General features: G+C 41.2%; 1 protein-coding gene across 3 annotated transcripts; it reads right to left on the bottom strand.

The window, feature by feature from the left end:
- Positions 1–1,392: 1,392 nt before the first annotated feature.
- On the bottom strand, positions 1,393–10,237 carry LOC306931417 (SLC35A4 upstream microprotein-like). 3 transcript variants are annotated; one of them, XM_079512821.1, is made up of 3 exons: positions 10,191–10,237; positions 8,705–8,803; positions 1,393–4,974 (listed from the first exon to the last, which is right to left on the bottom strand). In XM_079512821.1, the coding sequence occupies exons 1-3, from the start codon at positions 10,230–10,232 to the stop codon at positions 4,777–4,779; spliced, it is 339 nt and encodes a 112-aa protein (XP_079368947.1). In that variant the 5' UTR covers positions 10,233–10,237; the 3' UTR covers positions 1,393–4,776. The 3 variants fall into 3 exon arrangements, with proteins under 3 accessions (XP_079368947.1, XP_079368948.1, XP_079368949.1); XM_079512822.1 differs by having other exon boundaries at positions 10,195–10,234; XM_079512823.1 differs by lacking the exon at positions 10,191–10,237 and adding an exon at positions 9,056–9,155.
- Between the last annotated feature and the right edge of the window lie 7,863 nt (positions 10,238–18,100).

The raw sequence follows: 18,100 nt of genomic DNA, 5'->3' as shown, positions 1-18,100 counted from the left end.
GGCCTAGCCTATAGAACTAGTAGGATGCCAAAGTTTGTGCTATTGCCATTGAGAATACATTGGGCGTTTAAGTTAAATACATACATATTTTGACAGCAGAAACTGCCCGTCATCATTTCTCCCCCCTCCCTATTCCAAAGCCCCCCCCCCCCCCCCCCCCCCCCCCAGGTACAAAACTAAACTATTTTCAGCAATGGTACACTTATTTTGGCAGTGGGTAGATCTTGTTGAGCTGGTCATTTTGAAAGTAGTCATAAATGTGTGGGCACCCCTGGCCTACATACTCTCCCAAGATGGAGGAACAACATTTTACAATCTGGGAACCCTAGGCCTTTGTATGGCTACAGGGCGACTGGTTCAATCCTACCCTAAATCTAGGCCTAAGACGTGACACCTCAAAGTGGGGTACATTGCATCCACTGGTCAATACAAGGGCCTATCACTCCACTCTGCAGCTGGAGGCTGCGGGTCTGAAGCCTGTGACCAGAATATCGTTCTGTCCCAGATGTGATGAGCAGGGCCACATGCCCAGCAATGCTGGAAGCGACAGTGCTTGCGTGTGGAACAATCCAATGGTGATGTTATCCCGCACACAGCTTGCGTAAAGGACCACCGACCTGCTGCATGTGGAGGTTCGGTATAGGGCTCTCCTCCGGTGAGGAACAGAGCACTTATTAGACGCCCTTCAAAGTGTTTGTGATTATTGTGCATTAACTTATTTTCATTTCATGGCCCATAGCACTTACCCTACCCCCTTAGATAGCATCTTTGTAGACTTAGATAGCATTTGATAGACTTTTAGCATGTTATGTAGACAGCACTATAATTTCATTGTATGTAGTCATAGCACGTCATAGTACATATGTATAGCTTAGTATAGCATATATGTATAGTTTCATTATATAGATATTCCACTGTTATGTTCTTAGCTTACACGTTTCATGATAAATGCTTTTTATATATGTGATGTATTCCCATGCTTTTTGTTCTTGCTTAATGTAAATCGCTCTGGATTAAGAGCGTCTGCTAAATGCCTAAATTGTAAATTGTATGCCATGCAGTGCTAGTGTTTGTTGGCCTATGTTGCTACTACTGTACGTTACACATAACGCGTTTCTGCCATCTGGCCGAAACGCGTCTGTTGGCTCGTCAGAGGTAATAACACATGTGAAAAGGACCTTCTTTCAATGTCGCATCTTTGAGCCTTGCACCTACAAGAATTTACTCTTCTAATTCGGAGTGTTGTGGGTTGTTTTGTTCATGTCACCTTGATAAGTATCAATTCTAGTATACAAAATGTAGAGAAACCAAGAATGTCCGTTTAAAAAGGGGGAAATGAAAAAGGACACAGAAATATCTAACACTATCTGACACAATCAAAGAACACTGATAGACATGTACCTTCCTTTTTTATTGAACATATTCAACTATTAAGCTAGGCCAGTCTTAATGATTGTCAATAACACCATTTTGCGCATTAGAGAAAGCATGAGATGAATGCCGTTGAACAACAATAATAATGTAGGACCTAAAAAAAAAAAAAAATGAAATTACAATTAGCGCCTTAAAGGGTAATTAATGAACAATTAACTATAAAGTCCCACAAATGTAACACATGTTAAAGTACAGAATACACATGACAAAAACAGTACTTCGTAGATGCTTGTTGGTATCAGAACGATAAAATGTAACAGCATGCACTATAAAGAAAGCTATACATAACTGTCAGTTGGAACAGTAATAGTTGAGACAAAGAACCAAATACGTCCATACTTTATTCTGACCCCTCCCTGAAAAGTCTTCTCTGTCCTGACCCCTTATCTATAATTATGTACTTAGCTGGTTCTTCAGCTCAACTGTTCAATGTTTGTTACAGATCTTAACATCAATTCTCCCCTAAAGGTGGAAAATGAGAAGAGTATGAGCTCAGCCTCAAACTGAGCTGAATTTTATGGCTTTACTCCCTAGTTCCTTTTGGATACTTGTGTCAGCAGCAATAATATAAATCAAATTTGTAGCAACTTGGTACTAATGGCACCTTATGACAAATTGTTTCCTTGGTTCTTCACTCAAGGGCACACAGTAAAATCATAAGCATACATTTTTAAATTAGATTTTACAGCGTATATGGTATACGTCCCATAATTTGAGCTACAGTACACTAACCATACTAATCCTAAAGTATGATTGAAAAAAAATCAATGTGATACTCCCCCCCTCCCTTTCTAAATAGCTCCAAATATAGTACTTCAAAATTAACAATGAATAATTCTAATATCTGGTGTAATTATGTCAGAGGTTCGATGGGCTTTTCATTTTATACATACTGTAAATCCGTCCATCGGCTCCTTACAACACAGTGCACATACACCATAATATTAGGGTAAACAATAAACTAATCAACCAAATCTCAACCAACATGTTCGACGGAACATAATATTGCACAAACTGATATTTTGCCTGTCAGTTTAATTTTAGTTTGAATCAAATGGTAGACCAGAGCTGCGCGAAGTAGGGTTCCAATCACTTTGGTTTGGTTTCCAGACAGTGAGGTGTCCTATTTGGATGAAAATACGGTACATTTGACTGCAAGATATTGTACCTTGCAATGCAACTGTAAGGTTTACAGAAAAAAGGCAGTCTAAGCTACCACCTTGTACATAATTTTGTAATAGAAAATGTTAGACAAAATAATTTCCAGCATAAAGGGTCAACTTCCATACAACAGACTATTGCACATAAAAGTATGAGATGATTAGAGGCACGTGGCACCTTAAGCAAAAAAGCTTACCCCTACCCCTAACAAGTGCAATTAAAAATAACAAGAGAAGACATTAGCATTTGACAATGGGTACTTTCAGCCACTGATACCAGCATTAATTAAAAACCTTGATCCAAGACAGACATTAAAACTACAGTACCAGGACAAACATTTTCTTGCTTGTAGACATGTTAGAAAAAAACGGTGAGGACTACAGGTCTCCAGAAAAGCCTGTTTTGTGTGTTACTATTAATGACCGACAGAGCTGTGCACTAGGGCTGGGACAATAACCGCATTACCACAACGCTGTGGTTATGTGATGCATAATGTGGGGTTGAGCTCATTACCGCAATTTATTTATATTTTTTATTTTTTGCTGGTTAATGTTGCAGGAGTGCATATAGTGTGAACATATGCATAAGGTAAGCTTACCATAAGATATTAAGGTAAGCTTACTTTAAATTAGTAATCCTGAGAGAATTCTAGTCTCATGCCATGGGGTTGTAGATTGGCTATTTTTCAGCAAACGAGACCGCTATTAAGTAAATCAGGCTTTAGAATCGAAGCAAATATAATTTATACCAGTGGCAGCGAGGTTCTGCAAAGACATGGATTACAGCTGACAGCTGCACTACGAAACTGAGGGACAAGTTAACCGATGGGATGCGTTACATTTTCACCGCCACTTTTTCATGCCGTCCCAGCCCTAATGTGAAAATGTTTTACCAAAGGAAGATCAAGGATACCGGAGAACTCGCCAGTTTACCAAGTCGCCACGGCGAAAATTCTTCATCAAGGTCTTCATCGTTATGCTAACATGCTGTCTTCATCAGTGTAGCATGTCAAACTCACAGATGTTATAGTTAATTTACAAAGTGATCAAATTATTTTGTGCAATGAAATGGTCAGCTAGATGATGATAAAAAGGTGGGCATGTGAATACCAATGATAAGTAGGCCTACCATTTCAGGAATTGTTTACTAATGAATTACATTGTTTCGGTACTTTGGTGTTTAAACTTTTAGCATTCCTACTTTCTCTAATGGTAACTCTAAACAACTATCCTCTCTATCTCTCAATTCAATGCAATTTAAATGAAGGTGAACTGGTGAAGTAAAACTCAAATGCACTAACTTGCGTTGAGTTGGTAAACTGGCGAGTTCTCCGGATACCAAGATAAAGCTACAGTCTCACACACCTGGAGATACATGCTGCTACATCCTTTCAATTGTTGTTGAAACAGTGAGCATAAATATACAATTTGACAAATCTTGTTTAAAAAGTTTTAGTTGACTGGCTAATTGTAATAAGTGCACTTAAAAGTCTAAATCATTTTCATATAATCAGCAGACCATAAAAGCTTAATTTCTCTAGTTTGCCTTTCGTTAGCAGCCAGACCACCGAGTACTAATTTCTACACATACTTGAAATTACTTCCAGCAGAGCAGCACAGTGCAAAAATATTAAATACATTTCTCACGAGAACCTTAATTATCCAAAAAGCAATCACTGACCGAATCCAAAAGAAACACTGATTAGATTTTACAGGGTGATTTAGAATATCTACTGCATTCATGCATATTTTAATCAGTTTGGCTTGGGCAATTAGTGTATTAAGAGTTCCAACTACTTCTATTCCTAAATAATAATTTCGAATGTGATCATAATGTTAACTGTAACATCATTGCTGTTGGGCAGAAACCTCATTATCTCCATATTTCAACTTTATGTTTTTACATAAAAGGTACTACACTACAATTATTTAGTAACTTTTGTATTTTATACTATTATAATAATGTTAGAATAATTACAGTACTTTTTCTGTATTTTGATAATTTATGTACGTTTTGATGCCAATACTTTTGTACTTTTACACAAGTACAATTTTGAATACAGGCCTTTATTTGTAACAGAGTACTTTTATATTGTGGTATTGCTACTTTTTCTTAAGTAAAAAAAAAATCAGAGTACTTTCTCCATCATTGCCATTTCCCATAATGGACTCTGCTTCTCCTCTATTTGCTGCGCCCTTTCAGGCTGTTGAAGTACTCTCGGAGCGTCTGTTCCATGTTGGGCACAGCGTAGTTCTGTGCCGCGTAGATCCCTGTGCAGGTCCCTACGGCAACGCCCAATAGAGCCGATGAGCGGAGCCTGGCAACGATGTACCCTGCAAGGAAACCCTTGAGGAACGGAGATGCCAGCAGACTGCCGCCCTGGAGAGGAGAGGAGAAGAGAGGAATGGACATAATTAAAGACCGGGGCAGAAGGTATGGTATGAAAGCTGTTGATTGTCAAAATTAAAAGAATCATAATATTCACGGTTTGTGAATGTCAGTGGAGCAGCTTTGTGTTGATATGGGGACAATATACTATATTTTTTCAACCTCATAACATTTCACTGTGAGCTTGTAGATATTCCATTTTCAAATAGCTGATGTAAAGTGGTAAAAGATAGCCAATTTGCTTCTTTTGGGCTTGTTTTCATAGACCTGGGGCCTGTTTCACAAAACCTGGATTAACTAATCCAGGATTTAAACCAAAACCAGGCTTGTTAAACCCTGGTCCGTACATCCTGGTTTATTCTGTTCCACTAAAGCCAAGCGAGGCTTAGAATGGGTGGATTTATCGAGCCAGGATCATAAAGCCTGGTTGAATGCAGTCTGACTTTTTCTCACTAGACCCATTCGGTGGAACACAGATTTACGGGTGCATGCGTTTGGTCCAACATACCATTGGTCCGAAAGACAACCTACCTCAAACCCTCACCCTAACCTCCCACGGGGCAGCACACCTAAACCTAACCCTAACCCTCTCCCCACCCTTAACGCACCTCGGACCAATGCTCCTTTGTGTCATTAGTCAGAAGGTTCATTGTTCCGAAATTACTATCCCCATCTCTAACCCTAACCTAAACATAACCGCAAGCACGGGAGCAGTGCATGTTCGCCAACCTTAATGCATGTTCGGACTAACGGGACTTCGGATCTATGGGCAGTTCCCAATATGTCGAACCAAAGTATGCCTCCCAGATTTACTGATCCTTCTTCTTCATGGCAATTGGCATCTTTAAAAGTGGCATTACTACCCCCTTCTGTATATCTCAATATCTTTAGCCTACTAATCTATTCCACAGACTTACTGATACAAGGACTTAAGCTTCTGAAAGAAATACTGCTGCTGTAATAAAAGAGAAAATACTCTCAATATACTCTCCCAAAAATTCTAGTCTACATTTAACTTGACTCAAAACTTCATAATGAAATTGTCATAATAAATACAACATAATTCTTAATATTGTAAGCATAATGATATTGTAGCATCGTGATATTTGTCCATAACTCCCTCCTCTGAGGGAGCTATACCTTTGGGGAAGGGGGTTGTTGCCCAGACTGGTAAGCCATGGGTAAAGGGTTCAATCCTGGCTAGGGGCGATGCACTTCTTGGCCGTTGGTGTGTGAAATGTTACAATGTTATTATGTTGTATAACAATGAGTAATGGTAAGATTTAGTAATGTTTTTACTTTTACAAAAAATAATAATATGTTGGGGTAACATTCACCAAAATTAGCTGATCTACAAGCTCACAAGCTGTCATTAAATTAGTCCTTTAATGCAGTGGTTCCCAAAAAAATGTTATGTCAAGGACCCCCAAGTTGACACTAATTGGACCTGCGGACCCCCATTTGAAAAGATATGCCAGGGACCCCCATAAGAGAAAATGTGTACGGCTCTAGCAGTGATTCTCAACCCGTTTCATTTCAAGGACCCCCCCAGTTTGACATGCATTAGTCTACGGACCGCCATTTAATGGCAGTTCTATCTCGGAGACCCCAATTTATATTGTAAAATCAATGTTAATTTAACTCTGAAAGTGTACAAACGGAACCAAATGGACCCATTTGTACACTCTCAGAGTTACAGACCCATAAGGGCATTTGGTTCCAATGTTCCATACTATCATTTAGCTGGGGACTCCCTTGAACTCCCTCAAGGACCCCTGGGGGTCCCCGGACCCCACTTTGGAAAGTGCTTACCACTGCTTTAATGGTAATGTGTACAAACAGTACCAATATGATGTTTTAATCCAGACCGATAAAAATAAGGCAATATAAACCCAAAATAATTGAATAAGTGTGGAAAAGAAATCATTGGTTTGTGATCAGATTGACTACTTAATGAACAGTAAATCAGGATTAGGTTAAACCTGGCTGTTAGCCTGGTCAGGAGCAGGCTAAAGTCCACAACATTAGTTTCCATGGTAACTAGTGTGGCATTGCTTTCATGAAACCGAATCAAGCCTCAACATATCCAGGTTAACTGGCTAAATTAATCTGGCAAGATTAACCAGCTTTCATGAAACCGGTTATTCGCTAATCGAGGATATATTAAGCCAGGATATCTGTTAAATCCTGGCTTAATCTCTAATCCAAATTTCGTGAAACAGGCCCCTGACCACTTGTTTCTCTTCCAAAATCTGGCAATCATCATAGCAGAAACAGCAAATAGTTAGAATGACTAGGGAAAGAGTGAGCCCGGTTAGGGGTCCAGACAGACAGTCGCATCAAGTTCCATCCACTCCCATTATAAAAGGGGAAAAACCGGAAAGAAGGTCCCCACGCTATATTGATGAAGCAGCTCACTAGCATGAAGAATGAAGCATCAGGTTCAGATGTAATTCGGCAGTAATAGACACTAACCATGGCAGCGGTGGCCGAACGGATTGCGGAGCGGTCTTGATACCGGAAGGTCGCCAGTTCGAATCAGCGGTCCGACACGTTAAAATTACCACCGCTGAAGTGCCCTTGAACAAGGCATTGAACCACTACGATGAAATGTTCTATGAGCAGGGCCTGGCTGGAAACAAGTTCTTGAGCTTAGCCCAGATACCCTGGGTAAATATAGTAATCATTTCATTTCATTTCATTTCATGGGACAGACACGTCTATTACACGTCTGGAAAACCGGCCAATCTCTTTAAAGCGCCACTTTGATGGCACTGCCCACCAGCTGCTCAAAGCCCCGGAAGATATCAAAGGAAAGCCTTAAGTGCTGCTCGCATTTTGCTCACGCAAAAAATAATCCACTGTTGTGCTTGGAGTCTTGGACCCTTACAGGGGGCTACACTGGGAACGGAACAGTACGCAGCTAGGTGGCTGCACCGACAATTCGTCCGTCCCTGCTCACTGGAGAGACAGCGACACTCCTGTTACAGACGAAGCACTCAATAGCATAAAGCTGTTAAACATTTATTTAAAGAAAAGCACCTTTACCTCTCACAGGGAGTGTACAAATGTAATCAAATTGATCTGTACGGGTCCATTTGGATACATTTTGTACACTCTCTCAAGTGTTAAACTAACATTCAGGATGTTACAGTGTAGCCGCTGCCTTGGTTGGTATGGCGCATGGACTGAATTTACCAAAACTTCCTCTGATCACCACAAATTGACCAAGGAAGCACAAATGCATGGGGCACACAATTGACAGGTGCGTTTCGATTGGTGCAGGGCAAGGTAATGAATCACACCACCTGCCAATTGTGTGGTCCATACGATTGTGCTTCCCTGGTCAATTTGAGATGACGTTTGTGCTTCCCAAAAGAAGTTTTGATAATGTTCAGTCCGGCGATCATTCAGGGCCCTCGCCCTGACAGAATGTCGTCTGCGTGCAGCTCGTGAAAAAGTGGGGATATTTTAATAAACACACCTTTTCTGCCAGAACTTGAAATCAGAGGACAATATCTGATTCCAAGCCTAGGTTAAACCTGTCTGTATTTATTAGGCGAGTACACACGGCGTGCAGAAGATTTATGCCGCGTATCTCCCGCAGCTAACCGCGAGCGGAGGGGACCAATCTATGGCTGTGTATACTAGAAAACATGAAATAGTATAAGATCAAACATTCTAGGGCTAAGCCTTGGTCATTGTTAGTACTGTGTCTTACTGGAGGGATCCCGGCCTCTATTTCATTCTCCACTCGTTTCTGGATGTCCTCCAGTTGATCTTTCAGCTCCACCAGGTCCTTCAACTGGCTGAGAGGACTCTGATTGCACACATAAAATACACACACCAGGGGCTATCAGTTTAACAAAACTATACGTGTAAAGGAAAAGTATTCACTTTTGAAAATAATACTAACAATAACTGAAAATATAACATTTTATGTCCATTTAGTTTATAGTCAAATGGGTATTGATATGTCTAAATGTTTTGGGTAAAGCACCATAGATAACAGTAGTGTTACATTATAGGCCTATATCAACACAATCTAGCCCCTTTCGGATCCCTCGGTTACCTTGCAGATGTGCATACTCTCTGTTCACAGAGAGCGGCGGCGCCGCCGCCGCTTGAGTGTTGGTGAGATGTTTCAAAGATGCATAACAGCTATAGAAAACCACCACAACGTGTACAAAATGGCATTAACCGCCGATGCCGTTAACTATTTTTTATCTTTTTTTTTAAAATGTTGCTTCGCTGAACTTCTCTCTCCTCTCTCTTCCTTGACTTCCTTATTGACTTCCCATTGTACCGCCTCCCGCACCGAGACTGGCTAGCTGCACGTCCTAGTTACTACCTCTGATTGGCCGACCGCGTACATGCAGCCGGATGTATATAATGCTGTTGTGTCATGGGAGGCGGGACATGTGAAGTGAGGAAGAGATAATTTCAGAGAAGCCAAAACTTTAAAAAATTATTAAAAATACTTAACGGCATCGGCGGTTAATGCCATTTTGTACACGTTGCGGCGGTCTCCTATAGCTGTGTTATGCATCTTTGAAACATCTCACCAACACTCAAGCGGCGCCGCCACTCTCCGTGAACAGAGAGTTTGTACATCTGCATCCTATGGAGGGTGGAATAAGCTGTCAGGGACCATAGGTTACCGCATCCAAACTTCAGAAAAGGTAACCGAGGGTGCCCAAAGGGGCTACACAATATGCTTATGGTATAGTGACAGTCCCAAAAAGATAAAGAATACATACAATACAAACCCCACACAAAACTCAAGACAAATTTTGTTTGTTATCTGTCAGTAATACCTGTCAGTAATAATAACTGAAAGCTAAACTGTAAAAAATAAATAAGGACACAAAGCTCACAAGCTGTATAATATAGCATCAGTTTATATGGGTTACAGAATCTAAAAAATATAATAAAACAATGGCTCATCATTCATGTGCTCTTTGACTTTGATCAGCGGAACATGCTTTTTACTTTTTACTAACCATTGATTGTTATGATTGGTACTAGCATTAAAGCTAACAGATTGTTTTGCAGATTCTCTGATCAAAATAACATTAAACTTTAGGCGACCTAACCGCAAGGTTTACGGTAAAATAGTTGAATGACAAGCAAGTATCATGGTACAGTTAGAACAGTGAAAATGAATATACTTCAAAGTTAACTATGCCAGTAGCCACTTAACGCACCAACCTTGTCATCCGCCATGATTTCTTGTGTGGTTGCTGCATTCTTCCTCCTTTGCTTATGTTCAGCACAGAGATGCATGAACAGGTTAATACTGCCATCTATCGGTCAACAAGCCAGGGCAAGATGTTTGCTCATCATACGCAGAGCCACGTAATAAGGCCTACTACCTGTAGATAGAATAGATACAGAGTAGTATTTTATTTATTGTATTTATTTCTTAATCCCACGATTTTGTAACATGTCATGTAATACATGACATGGGGAAACCAAACCTACCCAGGCCGTGACACAGCAGATAATACAAAAACAAGTAAAAGGTTTGATAAGAAAATACAAAATAAAAAACTAAAGATCTGGGCTGGCCGTCTGCACTTGCACTGTATGAATGAACAATAATAAATCAGATTTATAATTTATTATTTATTATTATTTTTGAGCAGGCATCGAATTCCCCCTGCAGGGGGCAGGTGATAGAAGTTGCACGAATGCACCATAGAGTATATGGAATGCACGTGTTTAGGACCAAGACCAAGACACATGCACATTGCACAACACAACACAACACAACACACCGTCTTTAAAAAAAACCGTCCAAATTAAAGTAAAGTTTCAACATGCAAAAGGCAGGAGAGGAGTGGAGTGGACAAGGCGTGACTTCTCTACAGGCTACACAGTACACACCAATAGGTAGGACAAGTTATTTAGGCTACTTAATAATGTTGTGCAATTTCAGTTGTGTGGTTCACGTGAAACACAAATAGCACACGTGATTGTGTAATAGAAGTGGTCAGCTTAACTAATTTACTGTGCTGTAGGCCTATTATTGTTTGCTTTCATGGCCAGGAGTATAGCGAGCCTTTATTTTTAAGTAGCCGCAATTTACAATGTTCACTAGATTCTTTTCTGTAATTTCATCCTCTAAATCTCTAAATCTTCTTGGTTGTTATCATCCTTTCATCACCATCTTCATCTTTGGGGACATCTTCTGTACTTGGACCCCATTATTGCAGTTAGGGTTAGGGTTATTGCATTTTTTGATCCTATGTATATACAGTATGACTGATTGATTTATTAACAGTTTGCAGAATTACAGTACATTTCAAGTACAACTCAATACACAAACTGTTAACAGTGAGTGGACGACACCATAAAGCATTACACTTGTTTACAATAGGGCCCACCATTTTCAATTCATCAAAACATTTAGAGACGTACGAATATACAAAACTATATAGTCAAAAGGAAATCATCATAGGAGGTAAAAAGGGAAAAGAAACATAAATATACAGTGGGGGGGACAGGGGTGGGTGGGGGATTCAGATTTTACGGGGGCCAGTTTCGAATTGCAGCCGTCCGTAGGTGCCCTTTGAGAGCAGTTTTGAAGGAGTCAAGGGATTCGCATGTCTTAATGACTGTTGGTAGGGCGTTCCACATTTTGGATGGCATAGGAGCGAAATTAATTTAGTCCCTTGTTTGTGCCGAATCTGGGTTGCACATGGTTTGTTGAACTCCCTCTGGTGTTGTGGGTGTGGACTTCGTTGACATTAAGGAAGTATTTAGACAGGTACATGGGTATCTTGGTGGTGTAGCGAATCTTGTGGACCAGACCCATTGCAAGGTGCTGTACTCTGTCGTCAACCCTAAGCCATTCCAGCCTGTCAAAGTGGGCAGGGGTGAGGTAGGTTCGGGGAGTGAGGCCAAACATAGTAGCCTACTACAATAGACCCTCCTTTCAGCTGAGCACAGTGAGCAGACAATGAAGAAACTCTTAACAAAACCTCTCACACAATCTTCATTCTAAACTGTGTGGCACTGTGGCTTCGAGTTATTTTCCACATATGCCTTTGCCATGCAGGAGTCTCTCTCACTCACTCACTCACTCACTCACTCACTCACACACACACACACACACACACACACACACACACACACACACACACACACACACACACACACACACACACACACACACACACACACACACACACACACACACACACACTCTCTCTCTCTCTCTCTCTCTCTCTCTCTCTCTCTCTCTCTCTCCTTTAGCTATAGGTGTAATCTCGCTCTGGTCCAAATTTTGAATTGTAGGCTAATGTAAAATTCAGTAGGCCTATTAATGTTTGTCACAAATTTTACCAAGCTTTTCTGTTCCTTCACAAATATGCCAGCCATGTCTAAATAAGTTAATACAGTGCACAGAGACCACTGTGTCTCCTGGCTGAGTTAATTAAGCAGTTTCTTTTCTTCACTCTGTCTGTGCTAGTCTGTATGGATATTTAATGTCACTGGAGACTTCAACTATGGGGGGCATTTAAATTCAGTATTCCCATTTATCAAAACTGCTGAAGCCAAACTCTGTCAATAATTCACCACAATATACACATTATACAGCCGAGTATGAACACCAGTAAGACGCCTGAGGGCGAGGTCGCATGCATGCATCCGTCTTGGTGACAGCAGACTGCTGGGCCAGTGCTGGCGTTTTGGCATGGGGGGTCAGTTCATCATATGGAATGAATTCTGTACTGGCCATATATGGAGCGTGTCTTGAGTGTACAGGGTTTGATGTGGTCAGATCAACATATGGAATGTCAGAACAGGTCAGCTCCATATATGGAGATCTTAGGGTAGGGCGAGGTCCCGTGCACGCTTCCGCCTAGGTGACACCGTGACAGCAGACTGCTGGGCGAGTGCTGGCGCTTTGGCATGGGGGTTCAGATCAACATATGGAATGAATTCTGTACTGGCCATATATGGAGCGTGTCTAGAGTGTACAGGGTTTGATGTGGTCAGATCAACATATGGAATGTCAGAACAGGTCAGCTCCATATATGGAGATCTAAGGGTGGCAGCGGCAGCAGTGTCTTGAGTGTACAGGGTTTGATGAGGGCCCAGGTAGGGCCGGGTCTTAATTTTCGGGCCTGTTGAGAACTCTAGTTTTCGCCGGCTGCCGGGCGTGGCTGCATTAATAACTTTGGGGCAGGCCTGTCTAGAGTTTAAATGGACAGGTATCAGTCAAAAGGGAGACATCAAAGAGGAAGGATGGATGGGGAAGGATCAACATATGGAATGTCAGAACAGGTCAGCTCTGGAGATCTAAGGGTTTGAGGTTTAAGGTCAGATGTACAGTTGCTTGCCAATATTGATGACATCATGGATCTCCATATATGGGCTTGATATTGATGACATCAGGGATCTCCATCCCTGATGATGTCACGTGATGTCACGACTCATGAGGCATGACCATTGGTGACTGACTGACTGACTGACTGAAAATGCACACAAAACTAATAAGCATGAAATGCACAGAGCAAATTCAGTGACAAAACTCTTTGCCTCAGCTCCACATTTCTATTCTAAACCAATCTCATTTAAAAAATCACACCCGTGTGAACTGAGTGGTGTAAGGTCTTATATAGACTGATCAGCTGTGGTCTGACGTAATGTCTGACGTAATGAAATCACACCCGTGTGAACTGGGTGACCATAGCAACCATGCTAATTTCTTGGTACGAACAGACAGACAGACAAACAGACACGTAAACTAACAAAGCCAGTTGTAGGAGTGGTTTACACCACTCAAAAATGTAAATGGGGATAGGATATAACTTGCTTTGCTTATTTACTTTTGCTTGGTTGATCCAATGTCTCATGCTGCTGCTGCTCCCCTTCTAGGAATTGCTGTTCACTTTCCTGTAGGTCACAGATGTCGGTAAGTGCCCAAAGCTGCCCACTTATCTGTTATCAAAAAATACTGCTGCTTCATCCTTGTCAAACTTTTCAACACAGCTTAGTAGAAGTTCAGGGGTACTTTCTTGGCTGTCGGGCATAAAGGCAATTAATCCTCTCATTCATTGGAGCACAGTGTCCATTAACCTTCCTCTATTCAGAGAAAGCACACAGCAAGCCAGATATGGGACATACTGTAACATTTAAAAACCTATTAAAGCGGAAACAAAAGAGACAATGCAGTTATTCTTTTTTCTCTGCACTTCATTTCGCTTTTTTGCGTTTTCTTTACTGAAACGGGTAGGGAAGATGAAAGAAGACAGTGTAGGAGAGGCACAGGAAAGAAGGTTCTGCAGAGGCCATAATGGCACATATGGGTCCTGGGATAACCGCTCCACTATCTCTGGATACAGCTCCATTGGTTTTTGGGTTGGTTTAAATATTGTCGCATTGCCCCATGGACTGCAGACAGTTAAGGGCATTCAGCAGGGATGGAGGTAAAGGTTTCTGGGGGTCTGATTGGAGGGTTGGTATTGATTTTGGCTAAGGCAGGTTTGGCTGAGTAATGTTTGGATACCATTGTGAAGGACAGGTCATAGAGGCACACAGTCCAATCATTACTATGATTGGCTTTTGGGACTGTATTTTTCTGTAAGCATCAATGTGGCAGCTGATGGTGGATGTGAGTTTTTACTGTCATTTTGAGTTGTGTAGAGAATGTACTAATTGTATTGTATCACAACCCCACTGTTCTGCTAAAGTATTTGGATTGAGCAGTGAACTGAACAATATAAGCAAAACTGTGGCAACAATAACACAATGAAATGTGTTATTAATTGCGCAAGCAGAGCGCGCAAGTAATGTGGTCGTGCTGCTACGAATGCACGTGTATGCTTGGTATGTATTGATGGTGACGTAATTAAGATATGTATCAATGCCGGGTTATAACTGGCTTTTGATGGTGACGTAATACAGATAGGTTTCAGATTACATACATGTATACATACAGGCATAACCTTTAATTCACCCGACACTGAAACATATCCTAATTACGTCACCATCGACAGCCATGAAACATATCTTAATTACGTCACCATCAACATCAGCATATATACCTACCAAGCATACTCACATAAAAAAGCCAGCCGACCACAGTATAGTACTTTCAACATACAACTTACATACATGTATACATACATACTGTACCTTACCTGTTACCTGTTACCTGTTACCCAACCACTATTGAAACATATCGTAATTACGTCACCATTGACAGCCAGTTATAACCCGACTTTAGTATTTAATTTCAATGTTTTACAGAGAGGCTGAGATTTGAAAGTTCGTAGCGGTCGCCAGTACTTGCGCGCTCTGCTTGCATGCGCACTAGTGTGCAACGCGCAAGTAGGCACTCGACAGAGTGCCGTTCTAGTTACATTATACAGGAGCTATGTTTGCCTTGAGCTGTGTGAAGAACAGTGAAGAACCTGGGTTTGGTGTCACTCAACCTTAAAACAATTATTATCAGTGGCTACTCCAGAGATGAGAGACACACTGTACAGAAAAAGCAATTACAATGGAGTGACTTTTAGTATCTAGGGACAGAAGGTAAGATAATCATTCAGTAGTGTGACTGCAGTTTGCTCTGAAATGGGCAGACAGACCTGTGTTCAGATATGCATTCATTTGATGTTCTTTCATCACAAGTAGTTTGAGATGATTTTCTGCCAAACATACCTTGTGTTTACATTTGTACACTCAGGAGTTAAATTAACATTATGGATGTACAGTGTACAGTATTCCAGTATACCAGCCACCTGTGACCTGCAGAGGAAATTATTTATTCACTAGTACTCAAATTAACATAGGATGAGAAAGACATGTTTGTTTGTTCCATTAGCAAAAGTACTGTATGTACAGTGGAAAAGAGATATGTGTTGCATTGTCAACACATAATCCACTAATAGAATTGTGTGGCAGGCAGGGTTTATCTTTGCTTCTTAGTGTGAAGTAGTGATGCTGTCTTTTCGTTCGGCGTCCTTACAGCTTTAATATTCCAGTTATGAGTCTTGTCTGGAAGTTAAATTCTCGGCGAGGCAATTTTTTAAATTAAGGCATACAGACAGGATGCTTTGGGCACAGCTTAATTAAATGTTCTACTTAATGAATGAATGTTCTAGATGACTAATAGCTAAACACCTTGGCAACAATAGAGCATAGATACTGTGCAGGGGCAGGGATGTTGGCAATTATGTCTTTATCAACCATTGGCATCCACTGACTGAGAAAATGTTATACAAATACAGACAACAACAGTTTGAGGAAAGTTGAGTGGAATCAAGTTAAGTGGATTGATTCACCTGTGGTGACAGTGGGTCCGAAACATTCTTTACGCTGAATTAATGTTGTAAATTATAGCTCTTCTGTCAAGTGGCATCACATTAGATTGATACATAATAGATACGATACCTTTATTGATCCTGCGAGGAAAATTCAGGCACCAGAGAGTGAGACTGCAGTTTAAGTTACAGGTACAGATAGAGGGCATTTAGAAGTACAGTAAGATGCATGCAGGTAGAGTAACACCCCCCCCCCCCCCCCCATCTAATGTGATTTTGGAATTATACCAAGCTAGCTCAAGGTGGCTTAAGGGTCATTTTGAACCAATAAAGTTTGATGTAACATTTCATCAAAGGGATTCCTAAACGTGGGTGACTAAATTGAAATTCCTTTAAATGCCTCTGTCGGCTAACCCTAGCCATGCAGGGAGGAATGATGTTTTCCAGTTGCCCGTATATCTGTCCATGTATGTATACGTACGTACGACTGTGCAAGATCGAAACCATACTCTCAGTAGGACATTAAACGACAATGACAATGTTGACACATGTTGACATCGGCTTGAGCCGGAAGTGAAAGTCGGCCATTTCACAGTAGTCTATCTAGGCCTTTCTATACCACCCCATTCGACTGGTATCACCCCATATAATCGGCGAAATCATCCGTTATCAGCACGTTTGAATGGGGCCAGAATGTCCATACTGGCATCCTCACTGTTCAGTATGTCATTATCTGCGATTGTAGCATTGTCATTATCACTGATGTCCTGACGGAGGCGCGCCGTGTCTGGTGGCCATGAGCTACGTGAGGCACCGCCGAGCGAGGCGCTAGCCGAGCGAGTCGCCGTGCCGAGCGTTGCGAAGGCCACCAGACCCGACTCAGCGCCGTTCGAGTTACGTCCTGATAGACAGAGAATAGTATATATTAGTAGCTCCTAGTTCCATCATGCACCAAAATGACACGTCCACCAGGGGGAAACCTTGACCAGGCTATGTGGTGAGGATGCCAGTATGGACATTCTGGCCCCATTCAAACGTGCTGATAACAGATGATTTCGCCGATTATATGGGGTGATACCAGTCGAATCGGCTGTCTATACTAGCGATCCATTTTATTATCACAATTAAGTCAATCTAAGGTGTAATCAAGCGCCGAATATCGCATTTTTTGCAGATTATGAGCCATAATGCATATAGATCCGGATTTTTCACGTGAAAATAGCTCGGCGCTAGCTAAAAATGTTGCAACATGCTAGTGTGATGCTAATCAATCGGGGATTAATGCGGATTAAACATAACTCGCCTTTACGGCCCTGGCACCCGGGAAGTAGGCTAATTCTGTCTTAACGTCTGTGGCACGGAAACTGTTTTAAGGAGAACATTTTTATTTCATGTTCTATTGGTCAGTTTTGCATATAATCCTTTATGATGTCATCAATTACAATTAATTTGAATGCATTCTAGATCGAATGTATCCATTTGTAACTGACAGTGTACACCATCAAGTAGCCTATGTACCCTTAAGGGTCCAATTTGGTTCCATTCGTACACCCTGTGTTTAAATAACATGCTGATTTTACTAGTGTTATCGGTCAAATACCCTAAAGTCTTCCAGACACCAGATTCCAACGACAATTCCAAAAACCAATCCACTTTTTTTCCTGCAAGTCATACTTATAACTACTTGAACTGGTTGACCCGAGTCCCCCAGGGGTCGATACTAGGGGCCCTCAATGTTTCTCTCCACACAAAAAGTTAAATTATTTTGCCATATATCTGAAAATATAAAATAATTCAGGACTCATATTTAAATTTGAATCAACCAGATACAGAAGATG

Source organism: Electrona antarctica (genome assembly GCF_951216825.1).
Source record: "Electrona antarctica genome assembly, chromosome: 10".
NCBI classification, from domain to species: domain Eukaryota; kingdom Metazoa; phylum Chordata; class Actinopteri; order Myctophiformes; family Myctophidae; genus Electrona; species Electrona antarctica.
The sequence above is the reverse complement of the archived record's forward strand: the minus strand, read 5'-3'. Positions and strand labels throughout refer to the sequence as shown.

Coding starts and splice junctions, on each gene's coding strand:
- LOC306931417 (XM_079512821.1), bottom strand. CDS start 10,232: ATGCAGCAACCACACAAGAAATCATGGCGGATGACAAGGTTG. Junction 8,804..10,190: donor CATGGCGGATGACAAGGTTG/GTGCGTTAAGTG, acceptor GTGTGCAATCAG/AGTCCTCTCAGCCAGTTGAA. Junction 4,975..8,704: donor TAGAGGCCGGGATCCCTCCA/GTAAGACACAGT, acceptor TCTCCTCTCCAG/GGCGGCAGTCTGCTGGCATC.